At 42.9% G+C, this 22,385-nt stretch overlaps 1 protein-coding gene across 5 annotated transcripts in view; it reads left to right on the top strand.

Annotated features, from left to right (window-relative positions):
• The first annotated feature begins 1,504 nt into the window (after nt 1-1,504).
• DHDDS (dehydrodolichyl diphosphate synthase subunit) overlaps nt 1,505-22,385 on the top strand; it is a 37,304-nt gene continuing 16,423 nt past the window's right edge. For 3 of the 5 annotated variants that reach the window (XM_081586447.1, XM_081586446.1, XM_081586451.1), the window contains exons 1-6: nt 1,505-1,558; nt 2,076-2,191; nt 3,855-3,971; nt 11,513-11,655; nt 15,021-15,137; nt 16,054-16,155. In XM_081586447.1, the coding sequence (XP_081442573.1) occupies nt 2,129-2,191; nt 3,855-3,971; nt 11,513-11,655; nt 15,021-15,137; nt 16,054-16,155 (542 nt within the window). In that variant the 5' untranslated portion in view covers nt 1,505-1,558; nt 2,076-2,128. The remainder of the gene's footprint in view (nt 1,559-2,075; nt 2,192-3,854; nt 3,972-11,512; nt 11,656-15,020; nt 15,138-16,053; nt 16,156-22,385) is intronic. The other 2 variants (XM_081586450.1, XM_081586448.1) reach the window with 1 other exon arrangement.

Raw genomic sequence — 22,385 nt, 5'->3', positions numbered from 1 at the left:
GAGATAAACTGACTAGTTACAAACACATGTTAACAAGTTCGCTAGCCTTCTATTTCTTAACATCTAGCTCCCCCCATGAAAAGGAGGGTTTACTTGATTGGAAGCATACCAACTATCACACAAAGTGTAAGAAACCATTAACAAAAACATGGGTAAGAAGTTTTCCCTGGTGGCACGCTGGTAAAGAATTATGCAACTCAGGAAACACTGGTTCAATCTCTGGGTCGAGAAGATCCTCTAGAAAAGGAAATGGCAACTCACTCCAGTATTGCCTGGGAAATGTATTGGACAGAGGATCCTGGCAGGCTACAGTCCATGGGGCTGCAGAGTCAGACACAACTGAGCGACTAAACACAACAGGGACTTCTACCAAAAGTCAAAGCCGGTCATGGAAGATGTTAAAAGCAGCAAACCAGTGGATTTCAGTAAATGGTTTTCCTGCAAAATTGAAGTAATCAGGTAGGCAACCTAGATGCTAAGCAGGAAGGATGGAAAAGCTTAAGAAATTTCATGGATGGGTTACTCAACTCTAGAGGGCTTTGATCATTTCAATCAAAAATAACCCCTTCATCATAAAGAATGGAAGACAAAGTAATGAATTGGGAGTTACGACTGCAGTATCTCTTGTTTCTTTGATGACACTGCAATCGAAAGTTAGAAACAGGAAGGTTCTTTGAAAATGGTAGTTTTCTTTCCCCTCTTCTTTAATTTTGAGAAAACTAAACTCTCAAATTCTTTTATGAGTTAGTGCCTCGAATTCCTGCAGCACTTTTCGTTAAAGGTTTGGTACAGAAAGAACACCCCTGATTTTTCTGTCAGGGTTAGTTGACGGCCTTATAGTTTAGAAGCCATTCTTAAGCAGAGTTCTTTCTGTTCTTAATCCTTTTTTTGAGTTTCTTGGGTCGGTCCTGCGAATGCAAACCCTAAAATGTGTGTGCCTTAAGTCAGCACAGACTAGATTGAGGTTAAGTGTCTTGTCAGACTAACGAGGGCCAGGAACTTCGCAAACGATTAAATCCACTAAATAAGACAAAACGGTGTAAACACACGCTTTTTAAGACTTGTATCAGCTCTAAAGCCAGTTCTGCAGCCTTACAGTTAGCAGAAGGCTGCCTTACCCCTTTTTCTCAGCAGTCCTAATCTGCTGCTAGCGGCTGAGAAGTCCCGGCATTTCTGAGATGAGACTCCCCTAACTCCTAATTCCTGTCCTGTAACCGGATGGTCTACAGACTTAGCGGCTCTCCCAGGTGGTCTGGACCCCGCCTTCCCCAGCAAGGTCCCCGGCACTTGGCCGTGAGCCGAGTCGCCGGCCTCACCGCGTCCCGAAAGCCCAGCTCTCGCTTTCGCCTCACCCCGCCCCGCCTCCAGGCTTTCTAACGGCCGGGAACGCTCGCCTCGTCGCTCCTCCGAGCGCGCAAGCGCAGGCCAGGGCTCCGTCCCTTAGGTGACGCGAGAGGCGTGTCCCAGCGCCCAACGATGACGTGTTCTTCCAGCGCCACGTCGTGAGGAAGTGTGGGTCCGCTGGAGCAGTTGGAAGGCGCTGGCGTAGCTTGTTAAGGTGCTGGATTCAGGGTGGGGTGGACTGGAGGAGAGAGATTGACTGGGCAAGAGGCAGCTGTGGGACAGACAAAGGGGACAGTGGAAGAGACAGTGAGAGAGTAAATAATTGGGAAATCTCTAGGATAGGAGGCGAAGGGGTTGTCGACCTGGAGCATCGAAAGTCGGAAACTGCCTGGGGGAGGATGGAAAAGGAAGAAGGGGGAAGGATCAGGATGTAGGCACTACGATGTGACAGGAAGCAGACGTTTTCAATAGATGTTCAGAAAAAGGCAGTGCAGACACTGAGGGAAAAGGGGAGAGCAGCAAGCTCCACCAAGCCCGTGGAGCCAAGAAAAGGCCTCTGCCCCCGAAGTCCTGTTGTTTTATAAGTCTGGGTAGAGAAAGACTAGAGGCTTAGGCCAGTGCCTTTGGGTTCTAATGCTGGCTGCTCTCTACCGTTTTTGGTGGCTCCCTGCAAGTCAGACGTATTTGTTTGCCGGCGTGGTGACTTCTGATTCTCTTTCTTGTTTATACAGAGTTAGCTGGGTGGTGTCTGATTGTTCTGTGCTGCTTCTCCGGGGCAAGAACTATGTCATGGGTCAAAGAAGGAGAGCTGTCATTTTGGGAGCGGTTCTGTGCCAATATCATAAAGGTGAGCAGTGGCCCACAGCACCAGCTGGCCTTTTGGTTCGTTGGGTAATCTTACATCAAAACCTGTTATTAAAATTGAGTAATCCTTGACGTTGATGGATTTGTAATAGAATTTAGCAGTAGTGTTAAATAATCTTAGAATTGCAAGTCTACGTTTCTGGCAAATTATTGTCCTAACTCCCGTGTTTTCAGGAAACCTGGGACCTCCCGGTATCACTGGGCAGCACCGGCTGTTAGGTCTTCCTGAAATTTGTTTCCGTAGAACTTTGATCGGTTATTCCTAGTACTGTCCTCTGGGTTTAGATAAAATAACTAATCTTTCTTTGATGTGATAGTAGAGCATAATGGTTAAGAGTTTGGGATCTGGAGGCAGACAACTATGAATGAAAGTCCTATTCTGTCATGTACTAACCATGTGACTTTATATGGTGGTTTTGAGGATTAGGTGAAACTACATTGAAAGCACTCAGCACAGTGTTTAGCAGTTTTTAATTACTATTGTTGGGGATGCCTTTCAGCCATTTGAAGACTATAATCACTCTGTTTCGTATACTCTCCTTGGTTCCCCCAGAGCTTCCCTCAGCTTTTTCTCTAGGAATCACAGCAAAGTTATATCCTCTGCATATGAAAGGTTTGAGATTGGAGCCAGTCAACTTGTTTTCAGCCCCAGGCTGCCAAGCAGCTGGTAGCAGTGAATTTATGAGTAAGCCTTGAACCCCACCTCCCCACACACAAAAAATGCCATGTAATCTCAGGCAGTGCAGGAAATGGAAAGCATCTCCTGAGGGAATCTCTGCAGTCTTGTGTTGGGAAGAACAAACTTCATGACTTTATTGAAATTTTTTTTGGGGGGAAGGCCTCTTATTTCGGGGACAAAAATAGAAAATGTCAGAGAGTTGCAGGGGAAGCGGTCTATGAAGAAACCCTCCAGTGAGGGAAAATAGTCCAAGGAGTGAATTTTTGCTATGATGGACAACGTAAGACTGCTCTAAGCCAGATAAGAAGTTTTGTTTGCCTCCCAAATGCCTTTCTTGTTTGTTTTGAAGTGGCTCCTGACATTGAAATTTTTATAAAAATCTTGAGTGAAATAAGAAGATCCAGCAATTTCAGGCCTCTATTCCTGTGTGACAGGACTCAGATGGAAGTGGATGCCTGTTTTATGAGGATGCTCTCTACATTTGACCACATCCATCACTATCCTTCCTATGTCTTTCAGTTGAGAACTAATGAAACCAAGCTGGTGGTTAAGGGCATATGGTTAAGACATGTACTCTGAAAGCACATAGACCTCAGTGTGAATCCCTACTTTGTCTCTTCTTGGCTGTGTAACTCATGCAGGTCACTTGACCTCTCTGAGCCTCAGTTTTTTCGTGCGTAAAATGCAGATAATACTGTTTATTTCATATGTTTGTATGATGAAAAAAAACTAAGGTGAAGTATAAAAAATCCAGCATAGTACTTGACATATAGTAAGTGCTCAATAAACACATAAATAAAAATAAATAAAAGTGCTTAATGCTTATGTATTGAGCGAAAAGTACAGAATACCCAATTCCCTTCCTCAGGACTTTTATCATATAACTTAAGCCTATCAGCTTGGCATATTGTCTCCTTTTATCTCTTGAGTGTTATGTGATGTGTCCATTTGTCTTCTTACTTCACAGGCAGGCCCCATGCCCAAACACATTGCGTTTATAATGGATGGGAACCGTCGCTATGCCAAGAAGTGCCAAGTGGAGCGGCAGGAGGGCCACTCACAGGGCTTCAACAAATTGGCAGAGGTGGGTGTGAGTGGCAGAATCAAGGGTGAATGGTCTGGGGAGAATTGGATTATAGCTAAAAAACCAAGCCCTGAGTTTGCTGTCGTTTGAGAGTGCTTTTATAGCTGTTTGTTTTCTTCCTTGCTTGTTTGCTAGCTGTAAGTCTCATCAACATTCACAAAAAATTAAATCGTCTAGTGAATCATCACAAACTATTAGATATAAGAACAAAGTTGTCTCCTCTTACCACTTTAATCAACAGTTTATATTTTTCTGTGCCTCATCCCAGTCCTTATAGTATGTTCAACATGACTTAACATCTGTAAAATTATATCTATAGCTTTTGAAAAAAATATATTTGTTTTTCAGTTCAGTCGTTCAGTCGTGTCCAACTCTTTGTGATCCCATGGACTGCAGCACGCCAGGCCTGCCTGTCCATCACCAACTCCTGGAGCTTACTGAACTCATGTCCATTGAGTTGGTGATGCTATCCAACCATCTCATCTTCTGTCATCCACTTCTCCTCTTGCCTTCAATCTTTCCCAGCATCAGGGTCTTTTCCAATGAGTCAGTTCTTTGCATCAGGTGGCCAAAGTATTGGAGTTTCAGGAATACTGTGTTGGTTTCTGCCGTACATCAACATGAATTAGCCATAGGTATACATATGTCCCCTCCCTCTTGAACGTCCCTCCTACCTTCCACCCCTTCCCAGCCCTCTAGGTTGTTATAGGGGGTTTGGGTTCCCTGAGTCATACAGCAAATTTTTATAGGCTATCTGTTTTACATATGGTAGTGTATATGTTTCTGTGCTACTCTCTCTATTCATCCCACCCTCTCCTTCTCCACACCGCCGCCCATGTCCGTAAGTCTGTTCTCTATGTCTGCATCTCCATTGCTGCCCTGCAAATTGGTTCATCAGTACCATTTTTCTAGGTTCCATATATATGTGTTAATATATGATATTTGTTTTTCTGACTTTCTTCACTCTATATAATATGTTCTAAGTTCATTCACCTAATTAGAATTGACTCAAATGTGTTCCTTTTTATGGCTGAGTAATATTCCATTGTGTATATATACCACAGCTTCTTTATACATTCATTTGTGTATGGACATCTTGGTTGCTTCCATGTCCTAGCTATTGTAAATAGTGCTGCAATAAACACTGGAGTACATGTGTCTTTTTGAATTATGGTTTCCTCAGAGTATATGCCTAGTAATGGTATTGCTGGGTTGTATGATAGTTTTATTCATAGTTTTTTAAGGAATCTCCATACTGTCTTCCTGGACATACTGGAGTGGGTAGTTGTTCCCTTCTCCAGCTGATCTTCCCAACCCAGGGATCAAACCCAGGTCTCCTGTATTGCAGACAGATTCTTTAAAAGCTGAGCCACCAAGGAAGCACAAGAATACTGGAGTGGGTAGACTATCCCTTCTCCAGGGGATCTTCCCAACCCAGGAATAGAACCAGGGTCTCCTGCATTGTAGGCGGATTCTTTGCCAGCTGAGCTACCAGGGAAGCCCGTGATAGTTTTATTCATAGTTTTTTAAGGAATCTCCATACTGTCTTCCATAGTGGCTTTATCAATTTACATTCCAACCAACAGTTCAAGACGGTTCCGTTTTCTCCAAACCCTTTCCAGCACTTGTTGTTTATAGATTTTTTGATGATGGCCATTCTGACCAGTGTGAGGTGATATCTCATTGTAGTTTTGACTTGCATTTCTCTAATAATGATGTTGAGCATCTTTTGATGTGTTTATTAGCCATCTGGATGTCTTTGGAGAAATGTCTGGGTAGGTCTTTTGCCCACTTTTTGCTTGGGTTGGTTGTCTCTTTGCTATTGAGTTGTATGAGCTGCTTGTATATTTTGGAAATTAATCCTTTGTCAGTTTCATTTGCTATTATTTCCTTCCATTCTGAGGATTGTCTTTTCACCTTGTTTATAGTTTCCTTTGCTGTGCAAAAGCTTTTAAGTTTAATTAGGTCCCACTTGTTTATTATTGTTTTTATTTCCATTATTCTAAGAGGTGGGTCACAGTCAACAAAAGAGTCCGAACTGCAGTACTTGGATGCAATCTCAAAAACAACAGAACGATCTCTGTTCGTTTCCAAGGCAAACCATTCAGTATCACGGTAATCCAAGTCTATGCCCCGACCAGTAACGCTGAAGAAGCTGAACTTGAACGGTTCTATGAAGACCTACAAGACCTTTTAGAATTAACACCCAAAAAAGATGTCCTTTTCATTATAGGGGACTGGAATGCAAAAGTAGGAAGTTAGGAAACACCTGGCGTAACAGGCAAATTTGGCCTTGGAGTACAGAATGGAGCAAGGCAAAGGCTAATAAGAGTTTTGCCAAGAGAACACACTGGTAATACCAAACACCTTCTTCCAACAACACAAGAGAAGACTACACGTGGACCTCACCAGATGGTCAACACCGAAATCAGATTGATTATATTCTTTGCAGCCAAAGATGGAGAAGCTATATACAGTCAGCAAAAACAAGACCGGGATCAGACTGTGGCTCAGATGATGAACTGCTTATTGCCAAATTCAGACTTAAATTGAAGAAAGTAGGGAAAACCACTAGACCATTCAGGTATGACCTAAATCAAATCCCTTTTGATTATACAGTGGAGGTAACAAATAGATTTAAGGGACTAGATCTGATAGACAGAGTGCCTGATGAACTATGGACAGAGGTTCGTGACATTGTACAGGAGACAGGGATCAAGACCATCCCCATGGAAAAGAAATGCAAAAAAGCAAAATGGCTGTCTGAGGAGGCCTTACAAATAGCTGGGAAAAGAAGAGAAGCAAAAAGCAAAGGAGAAAAGGAAAGATATTCCCATCTGAATGCAGAGTTCCAAAGAATAGCAAGGAGAGATAAGAAAGCCTTCCTCAGCGATCAGTGCAAAGAAATAGAGGAAAACAACAGAATGGGAAAGACTAGAGATCTCTTCAAGAAAATTAGAGATACCAAGGGAACATTTCATGCAAAGATGGGCTTGATAAAGGACAGAAATGGTATGGACCTAACAGAGGCAAGATGGGCTTGATAAAGGACAGAAATGGTATGGACCTAACAGAAGCCGAAGATATGTAGAAGAGGTGGCAAGAATACACAGAAGAACTGTACAAAAAAGATCTTCATGACCCAGATAATCACGATAGTGTGATCACTCACCTAGAGCCAGACATCCTGGAATGTGAAGTCACGTGGGCCTTAGAAAGCATCACTATGAACAAAGCTATTGGAGGTGATGAAATTCCAGTTGAGCTATTTCAAATCCTGAAAGATGATGCTGTGAAAGTGCTGCACTCTATATGCCAGCACATCTGGAAAACTCAGCAATGGCCACAGGACTGGAAAAGGTCAGTTTTCGTTCCAATCCCAAAGAAAAGCAATGCCAAAGAATGCTCAAACTACCGCACAATTGCACTCATCTCACACGCTAGTAAAGTAATGCTCAAAATTCTCCAAGCCAGGCTTCAGCAATATGTGAACCGTGAACTTCCAGGTGTTCAAGCTGGTTTTAGAAAAGGCAGAGGAACCAGAGATCAAATTGCCAACATCCGCTGGATCATCGAAAAAGCAAGAGAGTTCCAGAAAAACATCTATTTCTGCTCTATTGACTATGCCAAAGTCTTTGACTGTGTGGATCACAATAAACTGTGGAAAATTCTGAAAGAGATGGGAATACCAGACCATCTGACCTGTCTCTTGAGAAACCTGTATGCAGGTCAGGAAGCAACAGTTCAAACTGGACATGGAACAACAGACTGGTTCTAAATAGGAAAAGGAGTACGTCAAGGTTGTATATTGTCACCCTGCTTATTTAACTTATATGCAGAGTACATCATGAGAAATGCTGGGCTGGAAGAAACACCAGCTGGAATCAAGATTGCCGGGAGAAATATCAATAACCTCAGATATGCAGATGACACCACCCTTATGGCAGACAGTGAAGAAGAACTAAAGAGCCTCTTGATGAAAGTGAAAGAGGAGAGTGAAAAAGTTGGCTTAAAGCTCAACGCTCAGAAAACTAAGATCATGGCATCTGGTCCCCATCACTTCATGGGAAATAGATGGGGAAACAGGGTCAGGCTTTATTTTGGAGGGGCTCCAAAATCACTGCTGATGGTGTGATTGCAGCCATGAAATTAAAAGACGCTGACTCCTTGGAAGGAAGGTTATGACCAACCTAGATAGCATATTGGAGAAGGCAATGGCACCCCACTCCAGTACTCTTGCCTGGAAAATCCCACGGACGGAGGAGCCTGGTAGGCTACAGTCCATGGGGTCGCTAAGAGTCGCTACGTCTGAGTGACTTCACTTTCACTTTTCCCTTTCATGCACTGGAGAAGGAAATGGCAACCCACTCCAGTATTCTTGCCTGGAGAATCCCAGGGACGGTGGAGCCTGGTGGGCTGCCGTCTGTGGGGTCGCACAGAGTCGGACACGACTGAAGCGACTTAGCAGCAACAGCAGCAGATAGCATATTTAAAAGCAGAGACATTACTTTGCCAACAAAGGTCCATCTAGTCAAGGCTATGGTTTTTCCAGTGGTCATGTATGGATGTGAGAGTTGGACGGTGAAGAAAGCTGAGCGCCGCAGAATTGATGCTTTTGAACTGTGGTGTTGGAGAAGACTCTTGAGAGTCCCTTGGACTGCAAGAAGATCCAACCAGTCCATCCTAAAAGAGATCAGTCCTGGGTGTTCATTGGAAGGACTGATGTTGAAGCTGAAACTCCAATACTTTGGCCACCTGATGCGAAGAGTTGACTCATTGGAAAAGACCCTAATGCTGGGAAGGATTGGGGGCAGGAGGAGAAGGGGATGACAGAGGATGAGATGGTTGGCTGGCATCACCGACTCGATGGACATGAGTTTGGGTAAACTCTGGGAGTTGGTGATGGACAGGGAGGCCTGGAGTGTTGCGATTAATGGGGTCACAAAGAGTCGGACACGATTGAGCTACTGAACTGAACTGAAGAGGTGGGTCATAGAGGGTCTTGCTATGATTTATGTCATACAGTGTTCTGCTTATGTTTTCCTCTAGGAGATTTATAGTTTTTGGTCTTACATTTAGGTCTTTAATCCATTTTGAGTTTATCCTTTTACATGTAGTTGTCCAGTTCTCCCAATACCACTTATTGAAGAGACTGGTCTTTTCCCCATTGTATATTCTTCCCTTCTTTTTCAAAGATAAGGTGCCCGTAGGTGCGTGGGTTTATCTCTGGACTTTCTATCTTGTTCCATTGGTCTATATTTTATCTATAGCTTTGATAGCCTTGTTTTTTCTTGACATTTGGGCAAGTATTTTTCTAGGTTCATATATAGCCGTTCTACCTGTATGTTTTAATGACTGTGAAACATTTTATTCTGAGGATCTGACTAGTCTTTCAGCTGCTCCACTGTTATTGGACATTATAAATGGTACTGGGCTTCCCTGGTGGCTCTGACAGTAAAGAATCCACCTGCGATTCGGGAGACTTGGGTTCGATACCTGGATCAGGAAGATCCACTGGAGAAGGGAATGGCTACCCACTCCAGTATTCTTCCCTGGAGAATCCCATGGACAGAGGAGCCTGGTGGGCTACAGTCCCTGGTATCAAAAACAGTTGGACACAACTGAGCAACTAACACTTTTGCTTTTTAGTTTCATAAATGGCACTAGTTTAGAATAAATTCTTAGAAGTGACATTTCCAGAGCAAAAGTAGGGGGTGACTACCCATCCTGAGATAGAGGTGTTTTTCAGGACATGGGCCTTTAAGTGCTTAAACTAGGAAAAGTACCAGACAAACAAGGATATGACTCCAACAAAGGTCATCAGCATTTTATGGTTTTAATGCCTATTGCATATTGGGAAACATTAAATTTAACAGTAACAATGGACTGATTTGATCTTTGTGAAACACGAGCCCGCGGATCTCAGCTTCCTGGCACAAGAACACAGCCTGAAGCCAGCACAGTGATACTTTTTGCCTTGAATGAGTGGTTGTGGAGTCCTCTCCAGCATTGTGGAGGTCTTCAGGTCTGTTGATCTCAGTTTCTCTTTTGTGACCGGAGGCAGTTTTGCCCTCGTGCTTAGAAGCTTAAGCCCTGTGGTCACTCAGAATTCATGGCACCCCTGCTCTGCCCCTTCCTGGCTCTGTGACCTGCTGTAAGTTACATAGCTTCCCTTTGCCTCAGTTCTTCCATCAGTAATATGGGGAAGTAACATAAGGATTAAATAATATGGTGCAGTGAAAAGAATGTGGCACATGCTGGCGTAAAGGAAGTGCTCAAAAATTGAAGCTGTTATTAGCGTCTTTACTGACTGAGGTCAATGGTGGGCTCCAACCCAGATGTACTCACTAAGTTCGCTGCCTGGTAAGGTCTTCAAGGCCCAAGCCTATTCACACGTCTGGTTTGCACTGGTAATTTTCTTCAGGTGGCAGTTAATGTGTTTGTGTGTCTGATAGCGAATTAGAAAGGTGGTTCTTGAGCTTTATTTCTTCAGTTCTGTTTGACTGTCTTCTATCCCTTGCCTTTAACCTCTGGGCTCCCTATCTCAACACTGCTGTTCTCAGTTCCAGTTTGTTTTCCACCTTTAGTGGCGCTGGATTAGAGAAGTACCAGAAGACTGAGTTAAGTTTGAGTTTTACTTCTCTTTTCATTGAGGTGTAATTTCATACAGGGAAATGCACAGATTTGGGGTTTTGACAATTGCACTCATCTGTCTAGTCCACACCCCTATCAAGATATAGAACATTTCCATCTTTCTAGAAGGTTCCTTTGTGCCCCCTCCCAGTGAAACCCTGTACTACCTCCTCTTCCGCTCTATAGGCAACCACTGTTCTGATTTCTGTCACTCCAGATGAGTTTTCGCTGTTCTAGAACCTCATATAGTGGATTCATACAGTAGAGCTGTGGACTTTTTATACATTTCTTCATTTTCCAAGCCTCAGTTTTACTACCTATAAAGTAGGCATGAAAACGACAATGCCTTTCTCAAAGGGTTGCTTGAAGAATCAAATGAGATAATGTAGTGAAAACACTCTGGAGACCTAAATGCTACACAGTTGTGCAGTCGTTGTTCGTTTTCTTGTAACTCACCAGCCTCTCAGTCTTCTGGAATAATGATGCTGTTTATGTACCTTTAGCCACCTTGTGAGGGATGGATTGTGATGCTGTCTCACAGATAAGGAAGGAGATTTAGGCCCTGAAAGGTTACATGATATGCCGGCAGGCACATAGCAAGTGCTTGATGGAGTCAGGGGCTAGGACCTAAAACTTTACTCTCTCAGCAAAGAGTTCTTTCCAGTAAACCACAGTAGCATCAGCATAATAATACTCATTAAGTTCACATTTTTCAGTCTCTCAAGTGGTGGCTTTCTGCTTGTTTGGTTCATTATTCTGAGAGAAGCATTGGTATTATCCTAGCTTTACCCAGAGTAGGGAGGAAAAAAGTCTGTCTCCCACTTCGAGCACTGAGTTGGGGCTGAGACATGTCCTGTTTCCCTTCCTGCTCTTCCTTGTATCCTAGCTCCTTGCCTTCTCCCCCTCAGACTCTGCGTTGGTGTTTGAACTTGGGCATCCTGGAGGTGACAGTCTATGCGTTCAGCATCGAGAACTTCAAACGCTCCAAGAGTGAAGTAGACGGGCTAATGGATCTGGCCCGGGAGAAGTTTAGCCGCCTGATGGAAGAACAGTAAGATGCTATCAGAGGGGAGCGTGTGTCCTTCCACCACCTCCAGCCTTATCCTAACCCTCAACTCTCTTTTTCTGGGGCTAGTTAAGGAACTCTAAATCTTTCTGCTGTTAATAAGCCCTCTTTGGTGGCAAGTATGACAAGCTAGTATTTCTTTTTTTTCAAAGGAAACATTTATTTGAGAGTATAGAGGTATTTCATAGAATTCAAGGGCAAGTATGGCCAGCCTCAGGTAAAACTGAAGTCAGGAATTGAAATCTGTTAGATAATGGATTCTAAATGCCTCCTTGGACTTCTACTTCTTTTGCTCCACAGACCAGCTTTGTCTGCTTCAAGAGCGCAGCCCAGAATGAACTAAAACCCTAATTGGTTCTAGTTCTAAGCAGCCCAGCTTAGATCAGATTTCTATCCCGGGACCAGTAAACTGTGACCAGGGGAGTAGAGTGAGAGAAACTTTGAAAAAGTCATTTTCTGTGGTGCAGTCATCTCTAAAAAGCTACTACACTTCCCTGTATATTCCCTTGGAAGGGACTGGATGATGCACAAAAGGCCTTTATGGGGATGAGTCAGTACTAGTCTTATCTGTCACTATGTTTAAGCCTTAACTTAGGGAGCAAAGCCAGAACAGGACAAAGAAAGTTTGGTGGAAATTATTTGCTTCAAAGTGTGGAACTCTCTCCAGCCTGGACTGCCCCAAAATCTTCACTGCAACCATTCTCTGCCCAGCTCCTCCTCACTCCAGGACCAGGAATATGAGAGAACAGAATGCTTAGAGCTCTAGCAGAGCTGGGCCTAGGACAGTTCTGTCATTTCTGTCCCTATGGGTCTGGGTGAGGGGAGAGTAGCCAGGCTTCTCTGTCCATGTTAAGATGGTGAGACTCTGGGCCACAGACATTACTGCCTCCTTTGTGGCTCAGAAGTCACACCCAAGGGACTGGGGACGGAGGTAATGGGGACACATTCCAGGTGTTCAGATTCTTCTGTATTTCACACTAATTTTGCCATTTTAAAGTGCTTATACTATGTGTCAGGCCCTGAGCCTAATGTGCATTCTCATTTAATATTCACATTGTCCTGTGAGAAAGGTATTATTATCCCAGTTGTAGAGAGGAAGAAAGTAAAAACCAGAGAAGTTTAGGTGTATATCTTGGGTTGCGCAGCTATCAGACAGACAGAGCCAAAGCAGACAGAATCTTTCTGACTCGAGCTAAGCTGTTGTCTCCTATACTGCACTCCAAGAGACAGGAGGTAATCTTACAGTTCATAAAAGGTGCCCCTGAGGTTGTTCTAATCAGCCAGTAGTAGAGGACATGGCCGTAGGTTATGAAGTCCTGGATAGAGCAATAAGGAACCTTAGCGGTGGTTGTCCTATAGTGTGCCACAGAACCCCAGTGTTGTGAGGGGTGGGCTTGCCAGGACCCAGAGGGAACAAGGTATACAGTGCTACTTTGTGTTTTTCTGTCTTATATATTGGGCATCTGTTTCAGATTTGATTCAAAGAAAGAGTTGTTTGGCTAAAAGAAGTTTGGAAAACCACTGGTCTAGTTCGGTTTCATCAGTTGGGAAACTAACCCTGGTGGAAAGAAGAGAGAGGTTTGCCCATGGTCACACAGCAAACTAGTGGCAGAACCAGGCTGGGAACCCAGATCTCCTGGCTCCTTGCCAGCATTTCCACAACTCCTTCCCTGTAGACCTCCTTCAGGTCATGTGTACTTTCACAGTGTGGCACTTCCCCAGTATGGCAGAGGTGGTTAGCACCCCCAGTTTACAAGGTAAGAGGCTCAGTGAGGCCAAGCAGTTATGCTAGGTCAGATAGTAAACAGTAGCACTAGAGCTTGAATCTAGGTATTCTTTCTCTTTTTTGGCCGCATCCCAGGGCATGCGGGATCTTAGTTCCCTGACCAGGGATTGAACCTGTGCCCCCTGCAGTGAAAGCACAGAGTCCTAAAAACTGGACTGCCAAGGAATTCCCAAATCTAGGTATTCTTATTCAAATATTGCCTTGATTTTGAGTATACATTTGTCTAATAGCACTGAAGTGGGTTCTCAAAACTAGGTGATTAGATCTTGCTTCACTTTTGGAAGAAATGTGGTTGAGAGTTACAGGGTGGAAAGGCTGTGGGTGCAGCCTTCAACTCTGGATCAGGGTTCTCCAGAACCTGCCAGATACCCTTGCCCCACAGTATGCTTCTTGTTACGGAGCTCCTATTTTCCAAACATTAGTCCTTCTGTTTCTCCGTAGCATTCCCAAGTTCAAGAAGCTGACTAGGAAACAGTGAGTTCATGCTCATTCTGCCATTTGGGAGTTACTAAATGGAGGCAGTGTAATGTCGTGATTAAAAAGGCCCTGGAACCAGACTGCCTTGATTCAGTATCTGACTTTCTACTCATCAGCTGTCTGATCTTGAACAAATTAACCTCCTTGGGCCTCAGTTTCTTCATCTGTAAGAGGGGAATGATAATGGTGTCTGCCTCAAAGGTAGATGTAAAAATGGAATGCATGTAAAACACTGAGACCAATGTCTGAAAAAGTGAAAGTGAAAGTTGCTCAGTGGTATCTGACTCTGAGACCCCATGGACTATTCAGTCCATGAAATTCTCCAGGCCAGAACACTGGAGTGGGTAGCCTTTCCCTTCTCCAGGGTATCTTTCCAACCAAGGGATCAAACCCAGATTTCCACATTGCAGGTGGATTCTTTACCAGCTGAGCCACAAGGGAAGCCCAAGAATCCTGGAGTGAGTAGCCTATCCCTTCTCCAGTGGATCTTCCCGGCCCAGGAATCAAACCGAGGTCTCCTGCATTGCAGGCGGATTCTTTACCAACTGAGCTATCAGGGAAGCCCAGACCAATGTCTGGCAATTAACAAACAGAATTAATGTTAGATGTTGCTGTTCTTACATTTCACGCGAAGTTAACAAAAGTAACAGGTAATACAACTCCTGCCCTTGAGTTTGTTCTCCTGTCAAAATGGGACAGATAGCATAGAATCCGTGTGATGCAGCTTGCCAACAGGGACACGTGAGGGCAGTGTAATATGTGGTAAAGAAGTTTGAGTTTTCAAATCAGACAGACCTAAGTTTCAGTCCTGACACAGGTCTTGATGGTTGTTTGACCTTGGGCAATCCCTGTTTGAGCCTCAGCCTGTTCTGTCTGAGCCTCGTTTCCCACTGTAGAACAGGGAATGTGCTAAATTCCTTTCACAGTCGTTGAAGGCATGCAGTGAAATAATACATGTAGTATGGTGCCTGACACACAGGAAAGCACTCAAACTGGTAATTGAGTATTATCTAAGCACTTTGCTCTCTCCAGCTCAGCAGGTGCTCTCTCCCAACTCCCAAACCTGCCTCCTTTCCCCCCTGATCAGGGAGAAACTGCAGAAGCATGGGGTATGTATCCGGGTCCTGGGTGATCTGCATTTGTTGCCCTTGGATCTCCAGGAGCTGGTCGCACAGGCTGTGCAGACCACCAGGAACTACAACAAGTAAGTTTTCAGATTTTCCCTTAGGGGCCTGTATCAATCTTTGACTCTGTCTAAGTTTAGGGAGACCTCCTGGGCCTTTCTTGGCCTGCATTTGGTACAAGAGGCAATAAGGAATTGGTTTCGGATGCTTAGAAGCTCCTTCCTTCAGCTATAGGGCAGATGGAGATGTTTCTGCAGTACTTTGTTACAAGTGTGTATGTTCACACATGCAGTTTCTTGTCTTCATCCTTCATGGGCCTTGCCCCCTCCTGTATATATACATACACACACACACACACACACATTTAAGTAAATAATTACATACATATATATTTGTGTGTGTATGTATATATATGTACCTATTTATATACCTATAATGTATATATATACATATTTAAATATATGTGTTTGTGTTTGTATTTTTTAATTGACAGGGGATGGGGTAGGAACATATCAGGCATTATCCCTGTCTCTAAAGATAGATCCCTCAAGAAATTCTCTTTCTGTGCCACTGCTTTAACCAATAGATGGGATGACCTGGGGAGGGCATGCTGATGCAGATGGGAACAGAGTTTAATAATCCAAACTTCATTATGTGTGGCTTTGCAATGTAATGTATATTTGGCAGTGACTTGTTTCACATCAGATTTCCTTCCTGTACTCTACTTGTTCTAATAATCACAATGAATTCACATCCTCTGAAAGCTGGGTGCAAGCAGAAGGCAAGAAGATTAAGTGAATAATAAGGATCAGTTAGTATTTTTCTTATTTTTTCCCAAGAAAAATAGGAAAACTAAAAAAAACTAATAATCTCACCTTTCAGAGGTATCCACAGTTAACCTTTGACGTGTGTTCTACCACAGAAGGGGTGCTCTGTAATCAGGGACTCCTTACTGCCTGTCCCTCTTGGTAAATTTTTCTGTTCTTCCCTTCTCAGGTGTTTCCTGAACATCTGTTTTGCTTACACATCCCGTCATGAGATCAGCAATGCTGTGAGAGAGATGGCCTGGGGAGTGGAACAAGGCCTGCTGGATCCCAGGTACCCACAGTTGTTCAGCATAGTAACTGATAGGGAAAGCAAGCATGCACCGAACCATAAAATCCCTCCTAAGTCATGTACGTGGGTCAGAAGTCAGATCAGGAATGTATGTGGAAAGATTCAGGTGAGGGTGGTTCCCCACACTGAGAGTTTCAGAATGACTTATTATAGCCTGCTTTAGAATTTCTCTGTGTTCACATACCAAGAAGTTCCAGAAAAATGGCATAGCAGGGTAGCAAACACTGTGGCATGCAATAAACATGATGCCCTTCTGGCCCTTTGACAGAGTTTTTCTAAGAATGATTTTTCAGGAATGCAGCTTTTGGGTAGTATTGTCCTTTAGGCCTGTCATGTTTACAGTTCATGCAAAATTTAGGTATTTTTCAAAAAGAAAGTTGTTCATCAATAACAACATGATGGGATTTTTAGAGCTGGGAGAGACTTTGGAAGTCGTCTGTCTGCTCAGTCTATTATGATGTAACCTTTGGTAATATTAGTAAACTAACAACAGCAGTAGTAAAATAAAGTAGCAAAAAAAAAAAAAACAAAACCGGGTAATATGTTATGCTTTGTATTTTATTAAATTAATATTCTTAAGTGTAAGAGATTTGAGTCTTTTCTCCATTTTATAGATGAGAAAACTGAGCTCACATTGAAATGACTTTCCCAGGATAATTCTGCTAGTAAGTGCCAGAGCTGGGACTCCTATCAAAAACTGTCTTGATTCCAGAGTTTTGGTCCTGACATATGGGGTCTTGGGACCCAGGAATTTTTCTGACTCCCCTCTTGGATATAATTTTATTTTCCTGGGAAACTAAATTAAAAATGAAGAAGTTTCTCAGTGAGAATGAAATTAGATAAGAAGAAAAAGAGACAGGTTTTAAGGCTATTTTGTGAATCCCTCTTCTCCCCAGTAGCTGAGTGATCTTTCTGTGCCACATAATCTATTCATTCAATCATTCATTCGTTTAACAGATATTTTTTAAGTGCCTACTAAAGGCCAGGCACATTGCTGTATATAGAGGATATAGTGGTAAGAATAAAAAACACATATTTCCTATTTTCATGGAGCTCTGGCAAGGGAAGCAAACGTTATCAAGATTATCTAAGTCAGCATAAAATTATAATGATGATAAGCGTGATAAAGGCATTGGTGCGTGGTTCAATAAGAATTTATACTTAAGAGGAATGGACCTGGTATGGAAGGCTCTCCAAAGGAAATGAATGGTAAGTGACCTACCAAGGGGGTGGGAGGATAAGTAATAGCTGGGGAAAGAGGCAGTCATATGAGGAGCTTGTTAGTTGCACAGATACTATTGGGAATAATTCAAGTAGAGAGTACTTGGATGGGAGCTTAGATTATGGTGGTGATGGTGGAATAGACCAGAGTGCATCAAGAGTAACGCAGCAGATCAGATTGAGAAGACTTGATGGTCTGACTCTGGGAAAAGGATGTGTTATGGGTGATGCCAGGGGGCTGTTATGGGTGACTTTGACTTATGCAACAGAAGACAGTGGTGCCCTTCACTGTGCTGAGAACGCTGAGAGGTTGCAGTTTGAGGAAGAAGTTGAGGAGTTTGGTCTGGGATATCCTGTAGTTGTTGAGCATAGATGTCAGGTCTGTAGTAGAGAGGAGGGGTGGGGACTGGGGTAACAGTGTGGTAACTGGTGCAAAGAGAGGGCCTAAGGAATCTAAGGAGGATCTAGAGTGAGAAGAAAAGAAGGCCTTGGAGGGAGTTTTGAGAAAACTGGCTGGGTAGAGGAGAAGGAGCCTTAAGGGAAAGAGAATGAACAACCAGAAAGGTTGAAACAAAAGGGCTGCCGGTATTATAGAAACCAAGTAAAGAAGGTGTTCATCAGTGCAGGTGGGGTGGGAGCAACAATATCAAAGAGTGTAGAGAGGTCAGTTAATATGTAGATTAAAAATTAGCTATTAGTGGGAAAAAATGAAGATACCGGTTAAGTTGGCAGCATGGGGCTGGGCAGGAAGATGAGATATAAGTAGATGAGGGATATATGAGTAGACGCAAGTTGCTGGTAATTTTCTGATTCTTGGATGATTCTGTAGTTGTTTATTTTATTCTTAGTGCTTTACAGTTAACATTTTATGCATTTACAAATATTTGTGCTAAAAAGAAAAGAAGCTCTTTAGCAAGCAGATTTAATATGCCTTCATGCTTGGGACTAGAACTCCAATCTCGCCAGCTAGTGCAGTGTGATTTATATTCCTCCCACATGGCATAGCCACTGACTTCCTGCTTTTTGCCTGGCAAGTTTTCTCATATCCATTTTCTCTACCCTGCATGGTTTAGTAACTTGCCTGTGTGGGTTAGTCATGCAGACATGGCGTGGGCTGGGCAGGTTACTCGGGTAAGGAGGCTGTCTCTCAAACCACCAGTTCAGGAAGCTTGATGTTCATCTCAAATTGGGCTGATCAGGGCCTGAGGCAGTGCTCTTTACGTTCTTCAGTTTTAGGCAAATCCATATTTATAACAGAGAGTCAGTGAGTTCACTACAGCCAGGTTCTACTCTTCTCATAACTGGAATGTTTCTGTTCTCTCATTACCACTCTCCAGCTCCTCATTTTCCTTTCTTCCAGGGTATATATTTTTTTCTAGCAGCCATATTAATAGATTGTGTTTTGAGTCTCAAATTACAGAAGAAGGAATTAGGTTGAGCATAAATGATAGTTAATAAACTCTCTGGAGCAGGTCTTAACACTCTGCAGGCCTCTGTCTTCCCCTTAAAATAATAGTGTTAATAATAATTGCTAGTGTTTACTAAGCATTTTCTTGGCAGCCAGCACTTGATAAGTAGTCCACGTACATACTTCATTTAATCCTTAGACGCTTTGAGGTAAATACTGTTTTTATAAATTGAACCTCACTATGAGGTTAAATGGCACTTCTTTGGTGGCTCAGTTGGTAAAGAATCTGCCTGTAGTGTGGGAGGCCTGGGTTTGAACCCTGGGTTGGGAAGATTCCCTGGAGAAGGGCATGGCAACCCACTCCAGTATTCTTGCCTGGTGAATCCCCATGGACAGAGGAGCCTGACGGGCTACAGTCCATGGGGTCGCAAAGAATCAGCCACAAGTGAGCGACTAAGCACAGCACAGCATGAGGTTAAATAACCAAGTTCACATTGTTGACTAGGATTTCCAGCCTGGCTCCAGAGCCTGTGCTCTCTTTCACTGTGGTATACCAGTCGGTAGACTGCCTTATAGGAAGGTTGAAATAAGCAATAACAAAGTATAAAAATAAAAATTAATAGTTATCAGATCTTATGAGGCAGACATGAGTCTGAGTTCATCATGCCTAGTCTCATCTGATTTTCATATAAGGTAGTGACTATTATTTGTCCCACTTTATAAGACCACTCATGTTGTTTAGTCACTTAAGTTGTGTCTGACTTTTTGCGACCCCATGGACTGTACCCCGCCAGACTCCTCTGTCCATGGGATTTCCCAGGCAAGAATACTGGAGTGGGTTGCCATTTCCTTCTCTAGGGGATCTTCCTGACTCAGGGACTGAACCTGCATTTCCTGCATTGACAAGGGGTTTCTTTACCATTGAGCCTCCAGGGAAGCCCTAAGACTGGTTATGTGCGTGGGTGCTTGCATGCTCAGTCATGTCTGACTCTTTGCAACCCCATGGACTGTAGCCCTCCAGGCTCCTCTGTCCATTGCATTTCCCAGGCAAGAATACTGGAGTGGGTTGCCATTCCTTTCTCCAGGAAATCTTCCCGACACAGGGATCGAACCCACATGTCCTGTGTCTCCTGTATTGGCATTCTTTACCACTGTGCCACCTGGGAAGCCCAGTTAACTAAGGTTTAAAAAGATTAGTTGGGACTTCCCTGGCAGTCCAGTGGTTAAGACTGTGCTTCCACTTCAGCGAGTGTGGGCTCAATCCTTGGTGGAGGAATTAAGATTCCACATGCCATGTGGCACAGCCAAGAAATTAAAAAAAAAAAAAGATTAGTTGCCCGGCCTAACCTAAAGTCACATAAACTAAGTGGAACAGCCTGGACTCCACCTCAGTTGCATCTGCTTCCAAAGCCTATGTTCTTCACCATCTTCTTTATAAATTGAATGCTAGAGAAATGTACTATGTTGTTATCACAGGGCACATTTCTGAGTTTGTACCTTCTAGAAAAGGGTCTGTGTTTCCAAGATGGTACTGGGAACACAGTGACACGTTCTTACTCTCTCTTACAGGCCATTCACTGTCTGTTGATACTCATTGTTGCCAGGCCTCCCTTCCCAAAACTGATGTCGTATCTCCATTATAGGTTTTTAATTGATTTTATTTTAGGTTGGCCATATCCTGAAATAAGTAGTTTATTAGGGAGGAGCCATTATCTTGTGGAATATTTGTACCGATATCCTTCCAGAAGATGTTTTACTTTTTTGTGTGATAAGATATGCATAACATAAATTTTACTGTTTTAACAATTTTTACTATAATTCAGTGGCATAAAGTACAGTTACAGTGTTGTGTAATCATCACAAATATTTCCAGAAGTTTTCCATTATCCTAAATAGAAATACTTCTTTTAAAAAGAATACAACCTCCCCCCAATATATGCATACTTTTATAATAAAAGTCATAGGTAATCATTAGAGAAAATTTGCAAGCTATATGAAGATGAAAAATTAAATCTCTCAGGATTCGACCCTCAGCAACAATCCTGGTAATGGGTTTATTTTTCTGGCAGTGCGGGGTCGTTGTTGCTGCTCGGGCTTTTCTCTAGCTGTGGTGTGTGGGCTTCTTGCAGCGGCTTGTCTCGTAGCGGAGCATGGAGCTCTCAGGCTTCGCTAGTTATGGTTCCCAGGCTCTGCAGCACAGCTCCAGTAGTTAGAGTGTGCCTAGTTGTAGCGCACCACCTTAGGTGCCCTGAGACATGTGGAACCTTCTCGACCCAGTGATCGAGCCTGGGTCTCCTGCACTGGTAGGTAGATTCCCTGCCCCTGAGCCACCAGGGAAGCTGCCTGGTAAAGTTTTGATTTTAAGTATTTCCTTCTGACTCTTCTTGTGTGCTTATGTATGTGTGTGTTTAACTACTGTGTTGACCTTTTCTAGCAAGCTGTGACAATGTCTGTTAACTTGTGTATGAGTTCTAGGTTGTTTGGAAAGGTACATGGTCAAATACGTTTTAGATGTATTTATATTTGGAAAACCAGCGTATATTTATTTCTGAGATCTGTTTTCAATGGTTCATTGATTGATTTATTCAAACAAGTCTTTCTCTGTTCCGGCATAGTCCTCTGCTGGAAGAACAGGATAAGGGCTTGCCCTCACGCAGCTCACAGTCTGGTTTGTGTACACTAATATACGTAGCCCATGGTGCCATGTACTACAGTAAGGGATGTGATGTGCAAGGCACAGAGCTGATGCTAACAAAAGTGGTGATCAGCTATGGTTGGGAGTTCAGCCAGAGTCATCTTTTTAAAACACAAATCCAATAATGACATAAATATTTTTAACAGAAGATATTACACTGTAAACACCTTACAACCTTAATCGTGCTTTGTTTGCTTAATGTTGTAGTATGAGCACTTTTCCATGTCCCATGTTTTTAATAATTCTTCCCTTTATTTATTTGTTTGTTTATTTATTTTTGGCTGCATCGGGTCTTTAGTTATAGCAGAGGGGATCTTTCTCTGTGGTACAGGGTTTCAGTAGTTGTGGTTCACGAGCTCAGTAACCTTGAGGCATGTAGGATCTTAGTTCCCTGACCAGGGATTGAACCCTCATTCCCTGTATTGGAAGGTGGCTTCTTAACCACTGGACCATCAGGGAAGTCTCCTTAATAATTCTTCATATCCTAACTTTTAATGGCTATAGAATATATCTTGCTTTAATTTACTTAATCATTTTGCTATTGGTTCTGTAGGCTATTTCTAATTTATCATTATTACAAATAGAGCTACAATGAAATCTATGGCCTTAATTCTTGCCTGCATTTTGGATTGTTTCCTCAGGATCTGGGTCTGGATGTGTCTGTTTCACCTTATTTTTGCCAAGATTTTTATTTAATGTAAACTATCCTAATTTTATAGGTGAAAATTGGTATTTTACTTTAATAGAAATTATTTCTTAAAATTTTTCATGTGGCCAGCTAATACCGTATAGTTGGTAGATTTTTCTTTGTCAAAGCACAGGTATTCTATTTTCATTTTGTCACTTTTGTCTGTACCTCCTTAGATTTCTCTTCTTTTTGAAAAGAAT

The sequence above is a fragment of the Giraffa tippelskirchi genome, chromosome 3, assembly GCF_054371585.1.
Source record: "Giraffa tippelskirchi isolate mGirTip1 chromosome 3, T2T-mGirTip1v1.2.pri, whole genome shotgun sequence".
Classification (NCBI taxonomy): domain Eukaryota; kingdom Metazoa; phylum Chordata; class Mammalia; order Artiodactyla; family Giraffidae; genus Giraffa; species Giraffa tippelskirchi.
The sequence above is the reverse complement of the archived record's forward strand: the minus strand, read 5'-3'. Positions and strand labels throughout refer to the sequence as shown.